General features: G+C 43.0%; 1 protein-coding gene across 1 annotated transcript in view; it reads right to left on the bottom strand.

The window, feature by feature from the left end:
- The window catches only part of rnf213b (ring finger protein 213b), a 34,153-nt gene that overhangs the window by 3,900 nt on the left and 13,376 nt on the right, over positions 1-16,877 (bottom strand). The window contains exons 26-58 of the mRNA XM_080872294.1: positions 12,965-16,765; positions 12,743-12,879; positions 12,144-12,242; positions 11,931-12,043; positions 11,704-11,817; positions 11,077-11,135; positions 10,825-10,981; positions 10,518-10,653; positions 9,582-9,770; positions 9,079-9,212; positions 8,807-8,982; positions 8,268-8,471; positions 7,996-8,183; positions 7,787-7,907; positions 7,100-7,200; positions 6,781-6,957; positions 6,205-6,350; positions 6,014-6,113; positions 5,744-5,855; positions 5,313-5,517; positions 4,982-5,169; positions 4,726-4,848; positions 4,259-4,360; positions 3,912-4,157; positions 3,282-3,366; positions 3,162-3,196; positions 2,941-3,041; positions 2,696-2,840; positions 2,444-2,600; positions 2,259-2,353; positions 1,924-2,172; positions 477-609; positions 289-372 (exon numbers count right to left, since the gene is read on the bottom strand). Of these exons, the coding sequence (XP_080728420.1) occupies positions 289-372; positions 477-609; positions 1,924-2,172; positions 2,259-2,353; positions 2,444-2,600; positions 2,696-2,840; positions 2,941-3,041; positions 3,162-3,196; positions 3,282-3,366; positions 3,912-4,157; positions 4,259-4,360; positions 4,726-4,848; positions 4,982-5,169; positions 5,313-5,517; positions 5,744-5,855; positions 6,014-6,113; positions 6,205-6,350; positions 6,781-6,957; positions 7,100-7,200; positions 7,787-7,907; positions 7,996-8,183; positions 8,268-8,471; positions 8,807-8,982; positions 9,079-9,212; positions 9,582-9,770; positions 10,518-10,653; positions 10,825-10,981; positions 11,077-11,135; positions 11,704-11,817; positions 11,931-12,043; positions 12,144-12,242; positions 12,743-12,879; positions 12,965-16,765 (8,212 nt within the window). The remainder of the gene's footprint in view (positions 1-288; positions 373-476; positions 610-1,923; positions 2,173-2,258; positions 2,354-2,443; positions 2,601-2,695; positions 2,841-2,940; positions 3,042-3,161; positions 3,197-3,281; positions 3,367-3,911; positions 4,158-4,258; positions 4,361-4,725; positions 4,849-4,981; positions 5,170-5,312; positions 5,518-5,743; positions 5,856-6,013; positions 6,114-6,204; positions 6,351-6,780; positions 6,958-7,099; positions 7,201-7,786; positions 7,908-7,995; positions 8,184-8,267; positions 8,472-8,806; positions 8,983-9,078; positions 9,213-9,581; positions 9,771-10,517; positions 10,654-10,824; positions 10,982-11,076; positions 11,136-11,703; positions 11,818-11,930; positions 12,044-12,143; positions 12,243-12,742; positions 12,880-12,964; positions 16,766-16,877) is intronic.

The raw sequence follows: 16,877 nt of genomic DNA, 5'->3' as shown, positions 1-16,877 counted from the left end.
AACACCCCAACAATCACTTCACTTCTTTTTAGTAATCATGTGACTGAGCTTTAAATATGTTTAAATATGTGCCAGTGTGTGATTATTTTACTATTATGAAGCACATCTGGACCTAGTTACATCTTTATGTTGACTCTAAATGAGACTTTGCTTGATAAAGTGTTATTTTTTATATATAAAATTGGTGGATATGCATTCAGTTTATAATATAAAATAAAATAAACGACACTGATTATCATCAGATGGAGATTCGTTGCTTGGGTTTAAAGCAGACATGCAGATGCTTACAGTTGTTTGCCACCTCTGCTCTGAGGGAGTTCCACACTCTGATGAATCTGCCCACTCTCTCACTCAGCATCTTCTTCTGGTACCCTAGTGAGGATGACACAAGAATTCAGTTTGTGTCTGTGAGTGTGTTTGTGTCTGTGTTATGTTGCTGCTGGTGTTGATCAGTCACAGATGAAAGGCCGATGTACCTGCTGGTATCTGCTGTAACCTCTGCGCAATAGTCTGCGGTGTGGAGTGTGACGCCAGAGGAAACACCCTCAGCAGGTCAGACTGTAAAGCAGCTAGCTCAGGAAGGTGATGTAACTGCCGCACACAGTGAATCTGGGAAAAACACACAAAGCCAGCGTCAGCTTTTCTTCTGCAAGTTAATGGCTCCACCAACCTCACAGAATTTTATTATCCCCCGAGACAAGGAGGTTTCGATTCTGTTTGTTAGCCAGGTGATAAATAATAAATAAATGGATATGCACGAAGCTTCTCTGGATATGGGGCTTGACCCAATAGGACACATTTAGAGACATCCTCCTGATGTTCCCAAAAAACATTACAAAATCATCCGTATCCAGATATGCTTTTGGATTCAGAGACTTAATGGTGTGGGGGGATTTTCAGCCTTTGCAGAAGTATGCTGTTGCTGTCCTTACGTTTTGGCACATGCTTTCTTTTCCCCTTTTGTCCCGCTTAAGCTGCTTCAGACAGTTCTTCCAATTAAAAAAAAGAGTTTTGGGGTTGTTTTTTTTTACTCCCCATTGTTGCTAACTGCTGCTCAAAGACAACTGTTGGGTTTCTCTCTGTAATGTTGTCAGGTCTTTACCTCAGATCTTTGCACAGAGATCAGTGCTATGATTCAACACCCTAACAGCAAACATGGGAAATACTGTGTAAAGCCTGTTAATGCAATGGGCATTAATATTCACTGCTTGCTTTCCTGTGTATGTTCTCAGTCATCCAGGCCATTGTGTTAAACATTTGATCTGAAGATAATTGGACTTTTTTCAGGTTTCACCTCTCATCTGAAAGTCCTCTCCACTGTTTGCATAGTGTAAGCCTGAGTCTGAGGAAAGCCATAAATCGAAGAGACTGAAAGAGTACAAGGGCTTTACAGTTTAGAGTAACAGGAGGAAGAGGAGGCCTGACATTGTTTATTCAGTGTAGAACTAACCACTGAATATGCAACGCCCTCAAAGCGTAGTCACATTGTTTTGACTCTTAGCTTGATGCTGACATGCTGACTCAATAATATAGCAAACTACTGTTTTGCTATCTTATTAAAAGCGGTCTTGTTCCTCCGGTGCTGTTTGCTGTGGTCTTGTGCCCTCTCCCTCTGTGTTTGTGCACATCTTGTCTCTGTTTGTGTGTAGATCCCTGCAGGCATCACCCTCTCTGGTTCAACCTGCCTTGACATTCACTTCTCGCCAGATCATCAGCTAAACTACTGTGACAGACAAGCGTTCAGGATCACTTCTGATATTTTCTTCTTAGTTGAATTTTTCTGATATTGAGCACAATTTCTCTGACACTCCTCAGCAGATTTCAGTGAAATTTAAGGGAGAGTTGTGCCATCCTCACTGTACCTAATCTCTTAAGGTAAAATCTGTGAAATATGGTGCACATCGGCTTGATGATGGCTGATACCTTCTTAAGAAACAAGCTGAGGAGAGGTAAAGCACTCTGTCCCTGTTTTTCTTCCACCAACTGAGAAAAACGCTCCACTGTGATGATCTCGGGTAGAGTCCAGAAGGACGAGCGGTGTGTTGGGCAGTTAGAGGGGGAGGACAGCATTTTCCCAGGATCCCCAAAGAGGAGATTCAGCAAAGGGCTTCCAGCAAGTCCATCATCAGCTCCAATTCTGTTCTGAGCTTCAGTCAGATTTTTCTGCAAATCCTGAAAACAGGCAGAAGAAACAAAACTTTATCAATCTGAAGCACAAAAGGTCTTTTCATGTCTTTGAAAAACATTGTATTCCTTACCTGAAGCACTGGGCTGATGGCAGAATCACATATAAGCTTCTCCCACTGCTGCCGGCTCTGTCTGGAGGACAGATCGGGTCTTGCATTGCGGGAACCTTTGTTAACGTTCAGCACAGTTAAAACACGTTTATTCTACAGCGACATTACAAGCAGCATGTTAACAATCATGGTTGAGTTAGTATCACCTGCAGGGAATCGTGCCAGGATCAGGTGAACTGTAATCGCTGTGTTGTCCATGTTCTGATCCAGAGTCTGCCCCAAAACCTTCATGTCCTTTTCAAGATGTTGCCACAGGAATTTAAAGACATCATTCGGTGTGGGGTGGATCAATGTACCGACTTCCTACAAACACCCCCGCCAAAAAACAGGAGTATTAACACATGATGCAAGCCTTTAAAACCACAGATATGCAAAGCCACACTCAGGTAAATTCTCACTCTCTGATTTTTTATGGCACCCTGGAGCATGGAGAGGTGCGTGAGCAGCCGCAGGATGCAGGACTGAGCGTACGTCATCTGCCTTTCTGGGGCTTCAGAGCGCTGATGAGCTTCTCCTAAAATGTGTCCTGTTCGCGTCTGATCTCTGACATGTCACACAAACATGGAGGAAAGCAGATATTAGATATATAGAGAGATATTTGACAAATACTGTAATAAGTTTGCTTAACTGAAGAAAGAAATACCCCTGCACTGTGTGCTGTGTAAATCCAGACACTGGGACATGTCCTACTCCACCGATTGGCATCCCACAGTGACATCTTGATGTAACCACTGGTCTTCCACACTATGGGACAGCACATGAATTTTGGTTAATTTTGTTTTTGCTTTGTTGAATCTGAAATATTTTACTTGTTAAATAATTTACTTTTAATTCAAGCATTAAGGAAAGAGTAATAGTTCATACCTCTCCCACAAAACACACATGCCCGTTGGCACACGCTAAAATGAGAAAAAAGAGGAAAAAAAGACAGATTTGAAAGAGTCAGTAACAAAAGTAACAAACTTCAGAATGTGAATCACTCACTGTAGGTCTGTAGTTTTGTCTCCTTTCTCAACCACTGTCTGGCTTCATTTGTGTGATCATCCGGCATGGTCGGCAGGAAGTCGTTCTGCCGGGAAGAAGGAAACTGAGTTAATTTTATCCCCTTCCTCAGGATTTTATCATTTAGCTAAATTTATGAACACAAATATATGACCTCACGGGACAATTTAAAAATCTGCAGTTACTTTTCCCTTAAAAAACAAAATTCTACATTCAACATAATGAAACTTAACTGAATCTTTTATTTCCTGGTTTTATAAAATTCAAATGTCATTCTCAGGTTATCCAGAAGACATGAAACAACCATGTAAACTGACATTTATTCAGATTTTCCTTTGTATACACTATTCCAATGGTGGACGCTCACATTAAACATGGTTCAAGTTTCCACAATAAGGTCACTGTAAGTGCAGATAATCCCTGAGAGCTAAAGGCTCAGGATTCATGCTGCTCTGTTTTTTCTGCCTCTAGAGGAAGGCAGAGTGAATATTCTAGATAGAGTCAAGGCTTAGCATCAAATAAACAATGATTATTTTGAGCCTCGAGTCATGCAAAGCTACTCTAGCAGGGTGGGACAAAAAATAGTGTAAGTGACTGTAAGAAGTGTCTTACTGTGACGTTCTCAGGCTGGAAGGCTATCTGACGAAGAGGAACGAGCAGAGGACTTTCACTGAGGAGCACAGAGACCAGATGGACCAGCAGCTCCAGGAGGGTTTGCCTCTGAGCTGGCAGGTTCTGGCTTATATGGAGACGTGAATGTGGTCCGCCAATGTGACTGGAAAGAAGTGAAGTGCAGAAATTCCTGAATTCCCCTGATTTGATGTTTTTTCCAAGGAGCTCTTCCAGCCTTGCTGTGTCCTGTATATTCAGAGTGCAACACGTCAGAAAACTGTAGATGGACATTAAATATACAACGTTTTTTTTAGTCAGACACATAAATGATTAAGTCAGACATTTACCTGTTTGGAGGGATGTATTTTGACATCAGGTGACTTGTAGCGACAGGTGACCTGTCTGAACAAGGCCAGGGCCAGGAGGCTGATCTGAGAACCTTCAAGTTTCTGTAGAGAAAGACAAAACAAATATTACGTTAAACAAGTGAACAAGCTGAAGGTAGGAGCTTGTTTTAAATGTAGAATTTAAAAACACACGAAAAAACAGTCAATAAATCATCCTAAATCTCTTTTGTTAAATGTTAAGTGCTAAAAATTTGAGTTAATATGAAATGTTTATGTTCCTTCAATGATTAACTGATTATTTCGTTTCAGACACTCTTTTAAATGACCTCGCTGACCCCTGGTGGTCATAGGGAGACATGACACATCTACAGACAGCATTAAAGCTCTTTCCTCTTCTGAACTGTGCACACTGCCCCAAAAAAGAAGTCAACATAAGATCCTCATCCACCTCCTGGCATCTTGCTCACCTTTAGCTCTGTCACAAAGGTGTCAGAGGTGTTCTCCAGAAGAACTCGAGCTACAGCGTCTCTCATGGCTCGATAAGAAGCCCCGCAGCAAAGGAAACTGTCCACGCTAGTCGGAATCATTCTCTGCAAGGAAAAAAAGATTTCAATGTTTGATTTTGAAATACTGTAACCTAGCCTATGATGGATGGATGGATGGATGGATGGATGGGTGGATGGATGGATGGAAGGAGCTCTGTCGTTTTAGATATTTTCTTACCTGAAGTCGAAGCACCTCTGCAGGGAAGATCCACCTTGAGGCCGGACTGTTCATCAGGGACAGGATGCGCTCGATGCCAGAGCGTCTGTGGAGGGCTCGCAGCAGGTAAACCTTGAGCCAATCATTACCGCTGTACTCACACACACCCCTCACCTGTCGCAGGTACTGATTAGCCTCCATTTCTCCACCTTTGAATGCAAGACGAAACACTCAATACCTGCCTGGGATAACTGACTTACAGCTGATCCGAGCTCACAGCACCACAGTATTGGATTTAACATTTCAGGCATGCACGCATGCATACATATATGTGACTCAAAGTGTAGCCCACCTTGAGCTGTGGCTCTCTCCAGCAGCTCTGCAGCAGTGCTCAAACAGATTCTGAGCCTGGCGGTGTTGAGCAGGAACTCTGCCGGGTCTTCATGTCTGTCTGGAGTCTGTTTCCTGGCGATCCTGCTCAGGAAGCTGATATCGCTTTGTGTTTGCTGTTCTACGCTCTTCTCCACGTCTCTCGCTTTGAAGCACAACAGAGAATCCTGAGTGGCAAACAGACAGTTTAGGCTGAAAATTAGTGCAAAATGTGAATTTTGATTTCTGGGAAATGAAGGATTATGTACAAAAACTCAAAGTTGAATTCTCTCATCATGTGAAACAATTCACTTCTGTTAAATTACATGAACTTAATATACAAATATAAACAACCCAGGTGAAAATTGTAATGCAAAGAGCACTAAAGGGGAAGGAGAGTCTGTCTGTTTTCACCTGGAAGCAGTTGACGAACAGCAGGTAGAGTTCAGTGCGGTCTTCTGTATCTAGAAGATTTTCCTCCAGGTTCTTCAGGTAGGTGTGAATGTGAGACTTCACCTGGGCAAAGCTAACACATATACTCCAATGAGCCAGGAACAGATTCTTACCAGATCTCCACATACAGGATGTTCAATGAAATCCTTCTTTGAGCCTTGGTTTTTCTTTCACACTCTAGTTTTCATGCCATGTTTCTACAGCGTCAGTTCTAATTTACCCTGACCTCACCTGTACTGCAGCAGCAGCTTCAGCAGCACAGATCGGACCACCGGACTGTTATCCACACACTCCAGGAAGGGAGTGAGCTCTCTGGTCTTGTACACGTCTCCTGCAGCACACAGAGCCACAACAGAGAATGCCTCACTGCCACAGCATCATCGGTTATCTGATTAATATCACTGAGTAATTTGCTCACTGACCGGTAGCGAACACAAGTAAAGAGAAGAGCAGCTCCACGACCCCTTCTTCTGGGCCCTGACCCTCCGACAGACAGAACCTGGACACCACCTCCAGGAAGAAGGCGTTACAGCAGCGTCTGATGGCCGCCTGCTGTTCTAGTGATTTCCTGAGCCACACAAATTCATACAGTTAGCCATTAATCAGAAGAAAGCTTTCAAACACTGCAGGACAGCATCACTGAATTAAGACTGACTGTGAGAGTGAACATGAAATTATGGCATCCAGGGTCAAACTACATAGCTCAAAGAACAGATGTTTAACCGAAGGATTATTTGTTTGTATACCTGGAGTATGTGGTTGTTGTTTAGTTTTCATCTTCGGACATTTGTGGCTGGATTCTGATTGGCTGTGGCCCAGGTGGGGCAAGCACAGCGGTGACAGGTGCTCCCAGTTAGAGAGTTATAAATGTAAAACCTCACTATGACCACCTTAAAATACCCCTCAGTGGTATTTTAAGGTGGACCATTAAACTATTATTGCACAGACTGATCAGTACATGACCCACTGTCGATTCTACATTATTTTTCCCCACTCACTTGATGGTGGGAGAAACAGTGGGGTTGAAGTTGGATGGCAGTTCCTTCTTGCATTTAGGGCACCGACTGTGGGCCTGAATGCAGCGCTGGAGACACGGCAGACAGATAACGTGTTGACACGGCAGGACGGACGGCTCTTTGAACTCAGAGAGGCAAACCGGGCAAGAAATGCCAAACCTGCACAGAAACATGATCAGGTAAGATATTTATTATCTTATTAGAAATTATTTAATTTAAGATTCACACCATCAATGCAACAGAAATACTGCTGTGAGATTAGGCTTAAAATCAAGTCTTGAACTGAAGTCTGGAGCCTGACCTCAGGTCCCTGCTGATGCACTCCTCGTGGAAGGAATTGAGGATGCGGATCAGCTGCAGCAGCGTGTCCACGCTTTTTACATCAGGAGACTCTTGCATCAGCTGTTAGAGGATCAGAAGTGGAAACATGTTTTTTTTGAGTCATCAACAATTAGTTTTTTGTTTCTTCCTATCCAGCACCCTCCTCTCTCACATCAACCCTCTGCATGTCCTCCTTCACCACATACATACATCTTCGTCTTCTTTGCTTCCCGGCTGGCAGCTCCATCTTCAACAATCTTTGTCAAATATATCCACTATCCCTCCTCTGCACATGTCCACAACACCTCAGCCTTGCCTCTCTACCTTTGTCGACCCTCTGATGTACTCATGTCTAAGCTCAGCAACATCTGCCATATGTATGTATTAAATAATTAGTTGCAGTTTTGTCAGAGCGAGACATTTTTCCTGCATCAGGTGTTAAATTCCAGGTTACGTTCAACCTCTGCATTTCTCTGATCTTTTACTTTCTGTTACAGCTTTTAAACTGTTTAAAAGAAACTATTAAATCAAAAAAGCCATTAAGTTTCATGATCTGTTCCTTCTAACAGCAAATGTCAAAACGAGAGAAGTGTTCATGCTGTTATCTGCTCAATAAATCTGTGAAATCCAGAGACACACAGAAGACGCAGAAACCATTTTTACATACGTTCAGGTGAAGGTTGCAGTGTTTGAGAGCCAGATCTTTCAATCTCGAGTCGTCCTGTTTAACTTTATAGGTGACATGCTGGATGAAAGATGCAACGACCAGCATGCCATGCCACAGTGACCTGAAATGGCAGATGAGAATAAAAATGGACCCAAGAAACACTGAAATGTTTTTCTTTTCCTTCTCTAGATCTTGTCACCTTGACTCACCTGATAGAGTCCAGGTGTTGTAGACTGGCAGGACCACACAGGGCGCTGTATTTCTGACCGAATGCTCTATCCAAACACGGCTGCAGCAACTCCACCCTGCGCATAAAGGACTCACACTCGTCCAGGGAAGTCACGGTCAGAAGTTTGGTCTCCTCGACACAGATACCCAGAGCTAAAATGTCCTCCACCTGCCAGAAATAAAATACTTAAGAACACAGAACAGATAAGTGTGACGAGAATGTTTAAAATGTAGCCAAAAAGATGATCCTCACCATTTCCTCCGGCTCCCAGTTTGGCCCCTGCTGAGCGACATGATTGGCTAGCTGGGGCTGCAGCAGAAATATGTGGCAGAGGGTGTCCAGTCTGGGTGCAAAATGCTTTGAAGCTGCCATTATCCAAGCAGGAGAGACGTCAGCTTTGGTGCCTGTGGACGTCTGAAGCTCACACACGCAGCCCAGCATGGCCTTGGTGAACACCTGCATGTGACACGTATAATTAGCGCCACTGTAAAAGCATCAGAGCAGGCTCATTTCTCATTGCTGCTGAAACAAAACAAAAGCAGTTGCAGGCCCTCTTTCTCGTCCTCAAAATTAATTTAAAGTTCATGGTTGTTTTCATGACTTTTTTAAACTAGGATCTTCACATTCACCACCTTACATACAGTATATTGCTTGTTTAATGGCAAGAAGCTCTTATTGTGATAAAAAGATGATTGGCAAAAATGAGTTTTGATTTTGCAAAAACTTAAATAACTCCAAGACTATTTCACCCAAAACATGTTTTACTGAAATATGACTGATAATATTTGTACCTTAAGCTCCTCCTTTGACTTGATCTTCAAAGAAAGCAGCAGGAAGTCATGCAGATAGCGGCGGGCGTAATCCAAACGGTCCCCATCTGAGAGTTTCTGGAGGTGACTGCCGAGCCTGCTGTTGTTGAAGGTGCTCACAAACTGGAGAATCCTCTCTGCACCACCCTCTTTTGTTACTGAAGAGCGACAGACAGACAGACAGACAGATGTCCATTTCAACGCGCTCTACATCGACCTCATTTGTTTGATTTGTTTTTGAGTTTGTCATTAACCTGGCATAAATTCAGATTCTTCCCACAGAGTCTCGAGGTGCATGCTGACCAGCCAGCTGAACGGGGCCGAGCAGGGCTGCTCTTCACCATCCAGCATGAAGTGGTGCTGCACAAGCACCTCCTGATCTGACTCACTGGAAAATATTATAATTAGAGACAAAAATTGCTTTATGTTCACAAAATGCAGTTTTTATTACAGAGATGAACCAAACAGATGAACCACTCTTAGGTGACATGATTAAACGTGAATATCTCTGTGATATATTAGACAATAAGAAAATAGTTGGTTTTAATAAAATGAATGTGTTAGATGTAAGAGGAAGAGGAAGTTAGACCGGCTCCCGATTTCTCAGAAAGTGCAAAGCTTTCACAGCGGAGCATGTGGTGTAACTCCAAAACACAGCTTACATTACGTGCTGGCTTTGGAATCACACAAAAGACGAACAGCAACTGTTAGAGAGGTGGTGATAATGTTCACACACAGAAGAGGTAATGCAAAGTACCTTTGTTTTTGGGGAGGTGTTAGTTGCAAAACCTGCGAGTCTCCCAGGATGTCCAACCACAGCTGTATCAGGCCCGGACCGGTCCTGTCATCAGAGAGCAGATCCAGATTCGCATACCGGTCCATAACCTCCAACATGCTGGCCAGGATCGGTGTCACGGTGGACTGAAGACAGCGCCACAGGGTGTGTCTTAAATCCAAAGATATGACAAGTTTATTTTATATGTATTCCTGAAAATGTCTCAGAGAACTGCACTGACAATAGAAATGAGCACAAAATAACGTAAAATGTGTTGTTTTGTCATTTTTACTTGAACATTTTCTGAAACAGTTATTTATCAAAACAAGTATTTCTTTTGTTTATACATAAAACAGAAAATCATAGCATATGAGAGCCTAATTTGTACAAGTGCATGAACAAATAATAAAAATGTCCAATTCTATCTGGAGCACCTCTCACCTCCAAAAACTGATCAATTTATAAATATTTGTTTTTACAGGATTTACTGCAATTATGGATTCATACTGCGTATGTAACGGAGTTAAAAATACATATGAAAAACATGCACTTACCTGTTCTTAATTATCATTTTAAGTGTGAATTTTATCATTTTTTAAATTGTATTTTATTTTGAAAACCCAGAAACCGGATCTCACTCTAGCATTTAGAAGCTGCTAAGGCTTCCGCTCCTCACAGCACGCGTTTGCACTGTGAGGGAGCTACAATTGCTGGTACCATCAGAAGACACCTGTTGAGTGTGTTTTATGTCTTCTGCAGGAATAAATCGTGAAAAGCCAATCTTTCTGAGCGTCTGTGATTTTTGAAGAGCTGGAAGTGTTACACGTAGACAGGGATAAAGTCAAATACTTTAACTGAGTTAATGATGCCTCACAGGATCTTGTGAGGTTTGTTGTCACATCTGCAGGAGACTTTTACCTGAGAGTCCCTCCCTCTTGCAGAGCGTGGCGTTTCTTGGCCTCTGAGCACACCCACTCTTTAGGAGCGCCCATCGTTTCTTCTCTTTGTGCCAACGCCTCAACCAGTCTGCTCAACAACAACCTCTGAAAGTGAGCTTTAAACAGAGAGCAGTTTTATTAGAAAGAAATGAAGAATCTAAGATTAGTCGAGTGATATAAGTCATCAAACCATTTCAAAATTCTGCATATTTAGAGCATCTTTTGTTGTCAGGCATTGAAAGCGTACTTCAGCAATATATAAATAGAGATCAGCATTGGATATTTACCTCCTGTGTGGTTTTCACCAGTTCCTAGAAGGTTCAGAAGGACGTGCATCCTCTCCATACTTCTTGGAGCCACGCTGTCGGGGTCCCTCAGCAAACCCACTGCTTTCTGGATGCAAGACCTCACTAAAGACAATCTGTCAAGCTGAGCTCTGTCGCTCTGTAAGCAAAGAGAATTATATTATTTTTTCAAGTGTAAACATTTAAACATAATGAAACATGTTTTCATTATCATCTCATTTCACATTAACTCACATGTCTGTCTTCTTTAGAGGCCTCTCCTCCCCTCAAGGTTTCTATATCATCGTGGTTTGCTGATGAAGATTAAAAATACTGTTTATGTAACAAGAAAATGAGGCTTAAATTGCCTTTTGAAGACAAAACTAACCAAAACTATATATTTATTAAAAATCTAGTTAAGAGCTTAATTTTACTTTTTAGATTAAATAAATAAATAACCGTATATTAAAACCAAACACCTGTGACGGCACTCGGGCTTATTAAAGCTGGCCGGTGAGATGTTAGTAACTATAAGTAATTCACCCACTTTCTCCTGTTGCATTTAACAACAAACATCAAACGTCTCAGTAACAGTTTGATAAATCACAGAAAAATTGCAGAAACTTAAATGAATGAAACTGTAAAAAATAAAAGGTACTGTTGTTAAGAGAGCTAGCCTAGCTAGCTAATCAGGTTAAATGAGCAAGAAATATAAACAATAGCATCTTTCATCCTTTGTTATTCTGTGGGTACTTTGGGTTAAAACAGTGTTGTATGTAATGATGATTAATAAGCTCCAGGTAGCGTGAAAACAGGTTTTTATTTCCTTGACGTACTCTCTGTCATTACAGAGTAGTATAATACTTCCTGCACAGTGTTTACCTGTGAGGGCAGGTTTGAGCAGGCTGCTAATCAGAGTTCCACAGAAAGCCGACAGGTTCAGGCTCATGTCCTCCGAATCTCTCAGGTCGTCAATATGCACCGAGTGCCAAACTCCTTTGATAGAAAAGATAAAACATTATGTTATTATTGTAATACATCAAGCATAATGCTGCAATCATGAAAATAACTGTGGTGGAACAATAACTGTTGTCCCACTTGGTCCTCACCTCCTTGGAAACCAATGTACTGGGAATGACTTGGGATCCTTGAAACCTTCACAATGAAAATCACCCAACAAGTGTGATCCTCCAGTGACATCAGATAATTCATGGTGCAGTATCTGTTGGCAGACAAATACAACGCAAATGCCTTCAATGTCCCGTTTCTCACCGACCCTGCTTTAAATCAGATCTGTTCACGAGTTTGAGGTTGAGACCTACTTTGCTGATGCAATGAGCTCGCTGCTGCAGCGGGATTCCTCGAGGTCCATTTGGATTAGCAGAATATGAAGAGAGTGGCCAGCGTTTTGAAGGAAACCCCTAATACAGACAGATGAGCAGGAGCAAGATTAATCCGTATCAGCATCTCTGATACTGCTGCAAAGAAAATGCTACTCTGAACTAAACCGGTAAGCACCTGCAAAGCCAAACTTGCTCATTTCTGCATCACTGTCTGTGTTTAGACACTGCAACATTGAAACTCTGCCATCATCAACTAAAACTTGAAATTACACTGGGTTTTTTTTCCAATTACAATAATAACTTGGGTTTCACTTTAGCTCTGTGAGAGATTGGCAACCTGTCCAGGTCCAGCACCCTGCCTCTCGCCCTATGGCAGCCTGGATTTAATCAGTATGTGTTACGTGTTACTATTCCAATACTGCAGAGTAACACAAGGAATACCAACTCTGGTCCAAAATGATTGAAGCTCAGTGGCAGGTCGAGACTCATGGGAGAGCAGCTTTATTTTGCACAAAGATCTCATTGAAAAATAACTCGTTAAAACGCTGTAAATCCTGCTTTATTTGAAAAATCGTTACCGTATTTTATTGCAGAAAGAGACTTCAGTGTCGAACTGGTGGAGCGACAGTAGTAGGATCCTGTCTGTGTGCAGTCCTAGAGCGTGGGCTACAACCTTGACATCTGATTTGGTTAACAAGCTGGAGAATGTAGTAACCTATGCAGAACCACAAAGCACACAGTGCAGTAAACAGACTGTAAGGAATATGAAGAACAAACTAGAGGTTTGTTTTGCGCCTTACCTCCAGAAACTTGCTGGACTCCTGATACACCTTCAAGCAATCTTCCAGAAAATCCCGAAGTGAGTGGTGATGCTGTTGCTGGAAGTACAATCTCTGGAGTTTGTCTATTTCTTGCTTTGCTAAATCTGAATACTTGAGCCTCACCACGGCATCAGGAGTGGCACAGTTTAACAAGAGACCTTTGGCTAAATCCAAGACTTCGTCCTCCTCACTTTGTCTTGCAGACTCAAAATCACTTTCTGCGTCCATCATCGCTTCACTTTCTGGCATCACTTTGTTTTCATTACATACCTCAATGGAGTCATCATCATTCTTTTCACATGTCTCAGTTTCTTGATCTGTTTCCATTGCATCACCCACCTGATCATCTTCCAGCTGAATTACATCTTTCTGCGTGCTTGTCTCAAGTGTTTTGTTTTGTTCTCCCTGTTGCTGCGGTCCTTCTTGAGTGCCTTGTGCTTCTTGAGTGTCTTCCACTCTTAGTGCTCTCCTTTCCAGGGCTTGCAACAGAGCACTGGCACAGGCATCACCATGGAAGCCAATAAAAATGTCAGATTGTTTGAAATCTTCTGACGCCTCGCCGGAGAACTCCTTCACCCACTCTCTCAGTTTGTCAAGAACTGTGTGCTGCCACGGCTCCAGATCGGTGCTCCTATCCACTCTGTGTTTTTCCAGCCTGTTGATAAGGGGCACTGGAAAGTGCTCATACACCTTCTTCTGGTCCTCCACTACCACCAGTCTGAAGTTTGTATGAACACGACATTTGACCCTATGGGAGCCAAGACCCAGATCAACGTACTGCTGCTTACTGAGGTAAACATAGTACTGGTTCAAGGCATCGTAGAGGCTTTCATAGAGATTCTGCATGTTGAGGAGGATGACAGTACGTCCAGTCTCCATGCATGTTTTCACTCGGTTCACATTACGGCAGATTTGGGCATATTCCTGGTCCTTTGGGAATCCTGAACCAAAAATGATTTCTGGCTGTGGATAGTCTCCTTTGGCAAACACTTGTTGCTGAAGGATATGGAGAGCTGCATTGTTGGTGGTCAGTAAAAGGAGGTACCGGCTCTCCTCAGTGGTGCCATGATCAAGATTCTTTTTTACCATTTGCAGGGTGCTTGGTCTTGGAATTTCTTTAAGGTCTTGGAGAATCTCTTGGAAAAATATGACAGGGTCAAAACCTTCTGGCTGTCCACTGAAGTTACGTAAGATGGCCTCTACCATCTGCTCACCATCCGGCTCATGCTGTGTAGTTTTGACTGCAGCAAAGAGCATTTTGACAAGGCTGTAATAATCCCTCAGGCCAAAGAACTGATTCTTGGAGGTCTCCTTACAGATGCTCAGAAAGGCCTTTGCCAAAGCTGGGAAGAGGTGTTTGATTTTCAGGAGAATTGGGTTGGAGGATGAACAAATGCCTTTGGCAGTTTCAACAAGTTCATCCTCACTTGGATCCCATCTGGACACAAATATCCCTCTGTTCATCTTGGCTGGATCCAGAGCCCAGTTGGAGATGCCAACAAAGCCGACCTTCATGTGTGGATCTGGCTTGTCATTGTCGATGCAACCATCCTCCAAGAGAGGATGAAGGGTTTTCAGTGGCATCTGAGGAGAATCTTCTGCTAGTCCTATCTCATCAAGCACTACCACTGACACATACTCGTCCATGTTTTTATCCTTCTGGAAGCGAGCACAGTTCCTGAATGTTCCTATGATGCCCTCTGGACTTGAGTGAGGGCTGCACTGGAAGGAGACCATATGAACTTGCTTGAGATTCTTGAATAGCTTGCAGTGGGAATTCTGTCCCTGCATGGCATCAGCAACCACAGTTTTTGCAAGTGACTTGGAGCTGCCTGGCTTGCCAACCAGAAAGAGTGGGATCCTGAGCTCAATACAAACCACCATGAGAAACACATTCTCTTTAAGTGCAACATTTTTGGCTATAGTCTCCCTGGTTTGTATGTTCTGAAGGAAGAAGTCTTGACAGGAAGAAATCTCTGTCTGCAGTGCATCTGAAGAGCGGTAACAATCCGGGAAGTACCTGCAAATGTTATCCAGGTACTCCTCTTTGTTCACCAGAGATGGGTAGTAGCAGACTCCAACTGCAAGAATCAGGCACTTTAGTGTTTTATCATCCTCACTGAGACGGGTGCAGTTGCTGAAAAGGACATTGCTGTGCTGGTAAAACCAAATTAGCACTTTCATGGACCTCTCCACATCTCTGAGACTCACAAAGCTGCACTCGTTTTTACGACTTCTCATGTATTTCTGGGAGGCTGCTAACACATTTGAAATGATGTTCTTGCATGATAGTGGCAAATGATGGTCAGCAACTTTCTTCTGGACAATCTGTTGGATATAGGAAAGCTCAGTTGAATCACTCAGCTGACCAAAATCCCACACCAAAGAAGCCATGCTAGGAGGCAGAGGGTGAACTCTGTAGACCAGCTGCCTTAGAGGGACTTTGCCAAGGCGGTCTTCTGTTTCATCAGCCTTCACTCGGTATCCCAATCCAGCACGTTCCAAGCGTTCCACCATTTCAGGTGAGTGCTTCCTGTAAGGATTGCAGGCAGCTATTACTTTTAAACCGCTGTCAGCCTTCAAAGGTTGTCCTCTCACTGTTCGGTCACACAGGATTTCCTTGATGGCAAAAATGGCCTCTGTGGTGTTGGCTTCATCAAAGAATAAAATGGTGTCTAGATTGTGCTTCACACGGTTCTGGTGAGCAAGTGCCTCGGCCTCCTTCACCTTCCTGTAGATCATTTCTGCAGTGGTTCCACCATGCACCTTAACAAGTACCATGTTCTCGACTGATCTTCCCTCCCTTTGTAAAGTACAAAGGAAACGAACCAATCTGGTTTTTCCACAGCCAGTCTCACCCATGATGACAACAGGAATTTCACATCGGAATCTCATGTGTATGGCCAACATCTTCATCACATTGTCAGCAGTGAGCTCATAGGTAGGGTCTGGATCAAATCTCTTGTCTGCAATTCCTTTCTTTGCTCCAACAACGCAAGAAATCCTTTTGATTTTGTCTGCCCGGGGTAACTGATCAAAGTCCTCAGTGAGAGATATCCTCTGCCGCTGCAAACCTTGAAAAAGCTCTTGTGACATCACATCGTGTATCAGGACTGCATTGCTGCGAGGATCAACTGCATTGAGTGTGTTTTGCCAATAACTTTGTACATTAAAGCCGAGGAAAGACATTGACATGTGGTCCGCATTGAAGAAAATGTATGGATGAGACTCATTTTCCCAGCGCTTACGAATTGTCAGACGGGCCAGAAGTTCCTCTTCCTGACTGTTATCCATGAGTGGCATGGGACTCTCGTCGGACATGTCCAGAGATGGCGAGGCAAAATCTCTTGCCATTAGAATCATGAACTTTACGATGAACCCTTTGAAACCAGGAAGCTGGTCAGCAAGGAATTCTCGATCGCAGAAAATTGAGTTCTCACAGTCTTTCAGTTGCACATTGAGGAACCAGGAGAAGTTCTTCAGCTCACCCCAGGATGGATCTTGCATTCCACAGTAGGACAGGAAGAGATTGAGACAGTCACTGGGATCCCCCATTCTGGAACCCTCCTGGTAGTTAAAATGATCCAGATCCTGTTTCTCCTTGTAACGCCTTAAGTACTGATAGGGTCTTTGAATTCCCTCACTGCAAAACTCCTGACCATCCATCAGTGGATCAAAGGTCTTAACTCTTAATGACCTTCGATTGGCCAATAACTGCATCACTTCTCTTGGAGGCTTACAACGAATGGTGGGCAAAACATCAAGAAGTCCAAGCTTCGTCTGCATGAAAAAATCAAACATTAAAGAAAAAATTAAATCAACAGGAGATTCCCAAATGGCAAATGATTTATTTGAACCTTTTAAAAGTTTACAGATATAATAAGCTTGCAGA

This window comes from Rhamphochromis sp. 'chilingali', assembly GCF_963969265.1.
Source record: "Rhamphochromis sp. 'chilingali' genome assembly, chromosome: 22".
NCBI classification, from domain to species: Eukaryota; Metazoa; Chordata; class Actinopteri; order Cichliformes; family Cichlidae; genus Rhamphochromis; species Rhamphochromis sp. 'chilingali'.
Note: the sequence above shows the minus strand (reverse complement) of the source record. Positions and strands in the feature narration are given on the sequence as shown.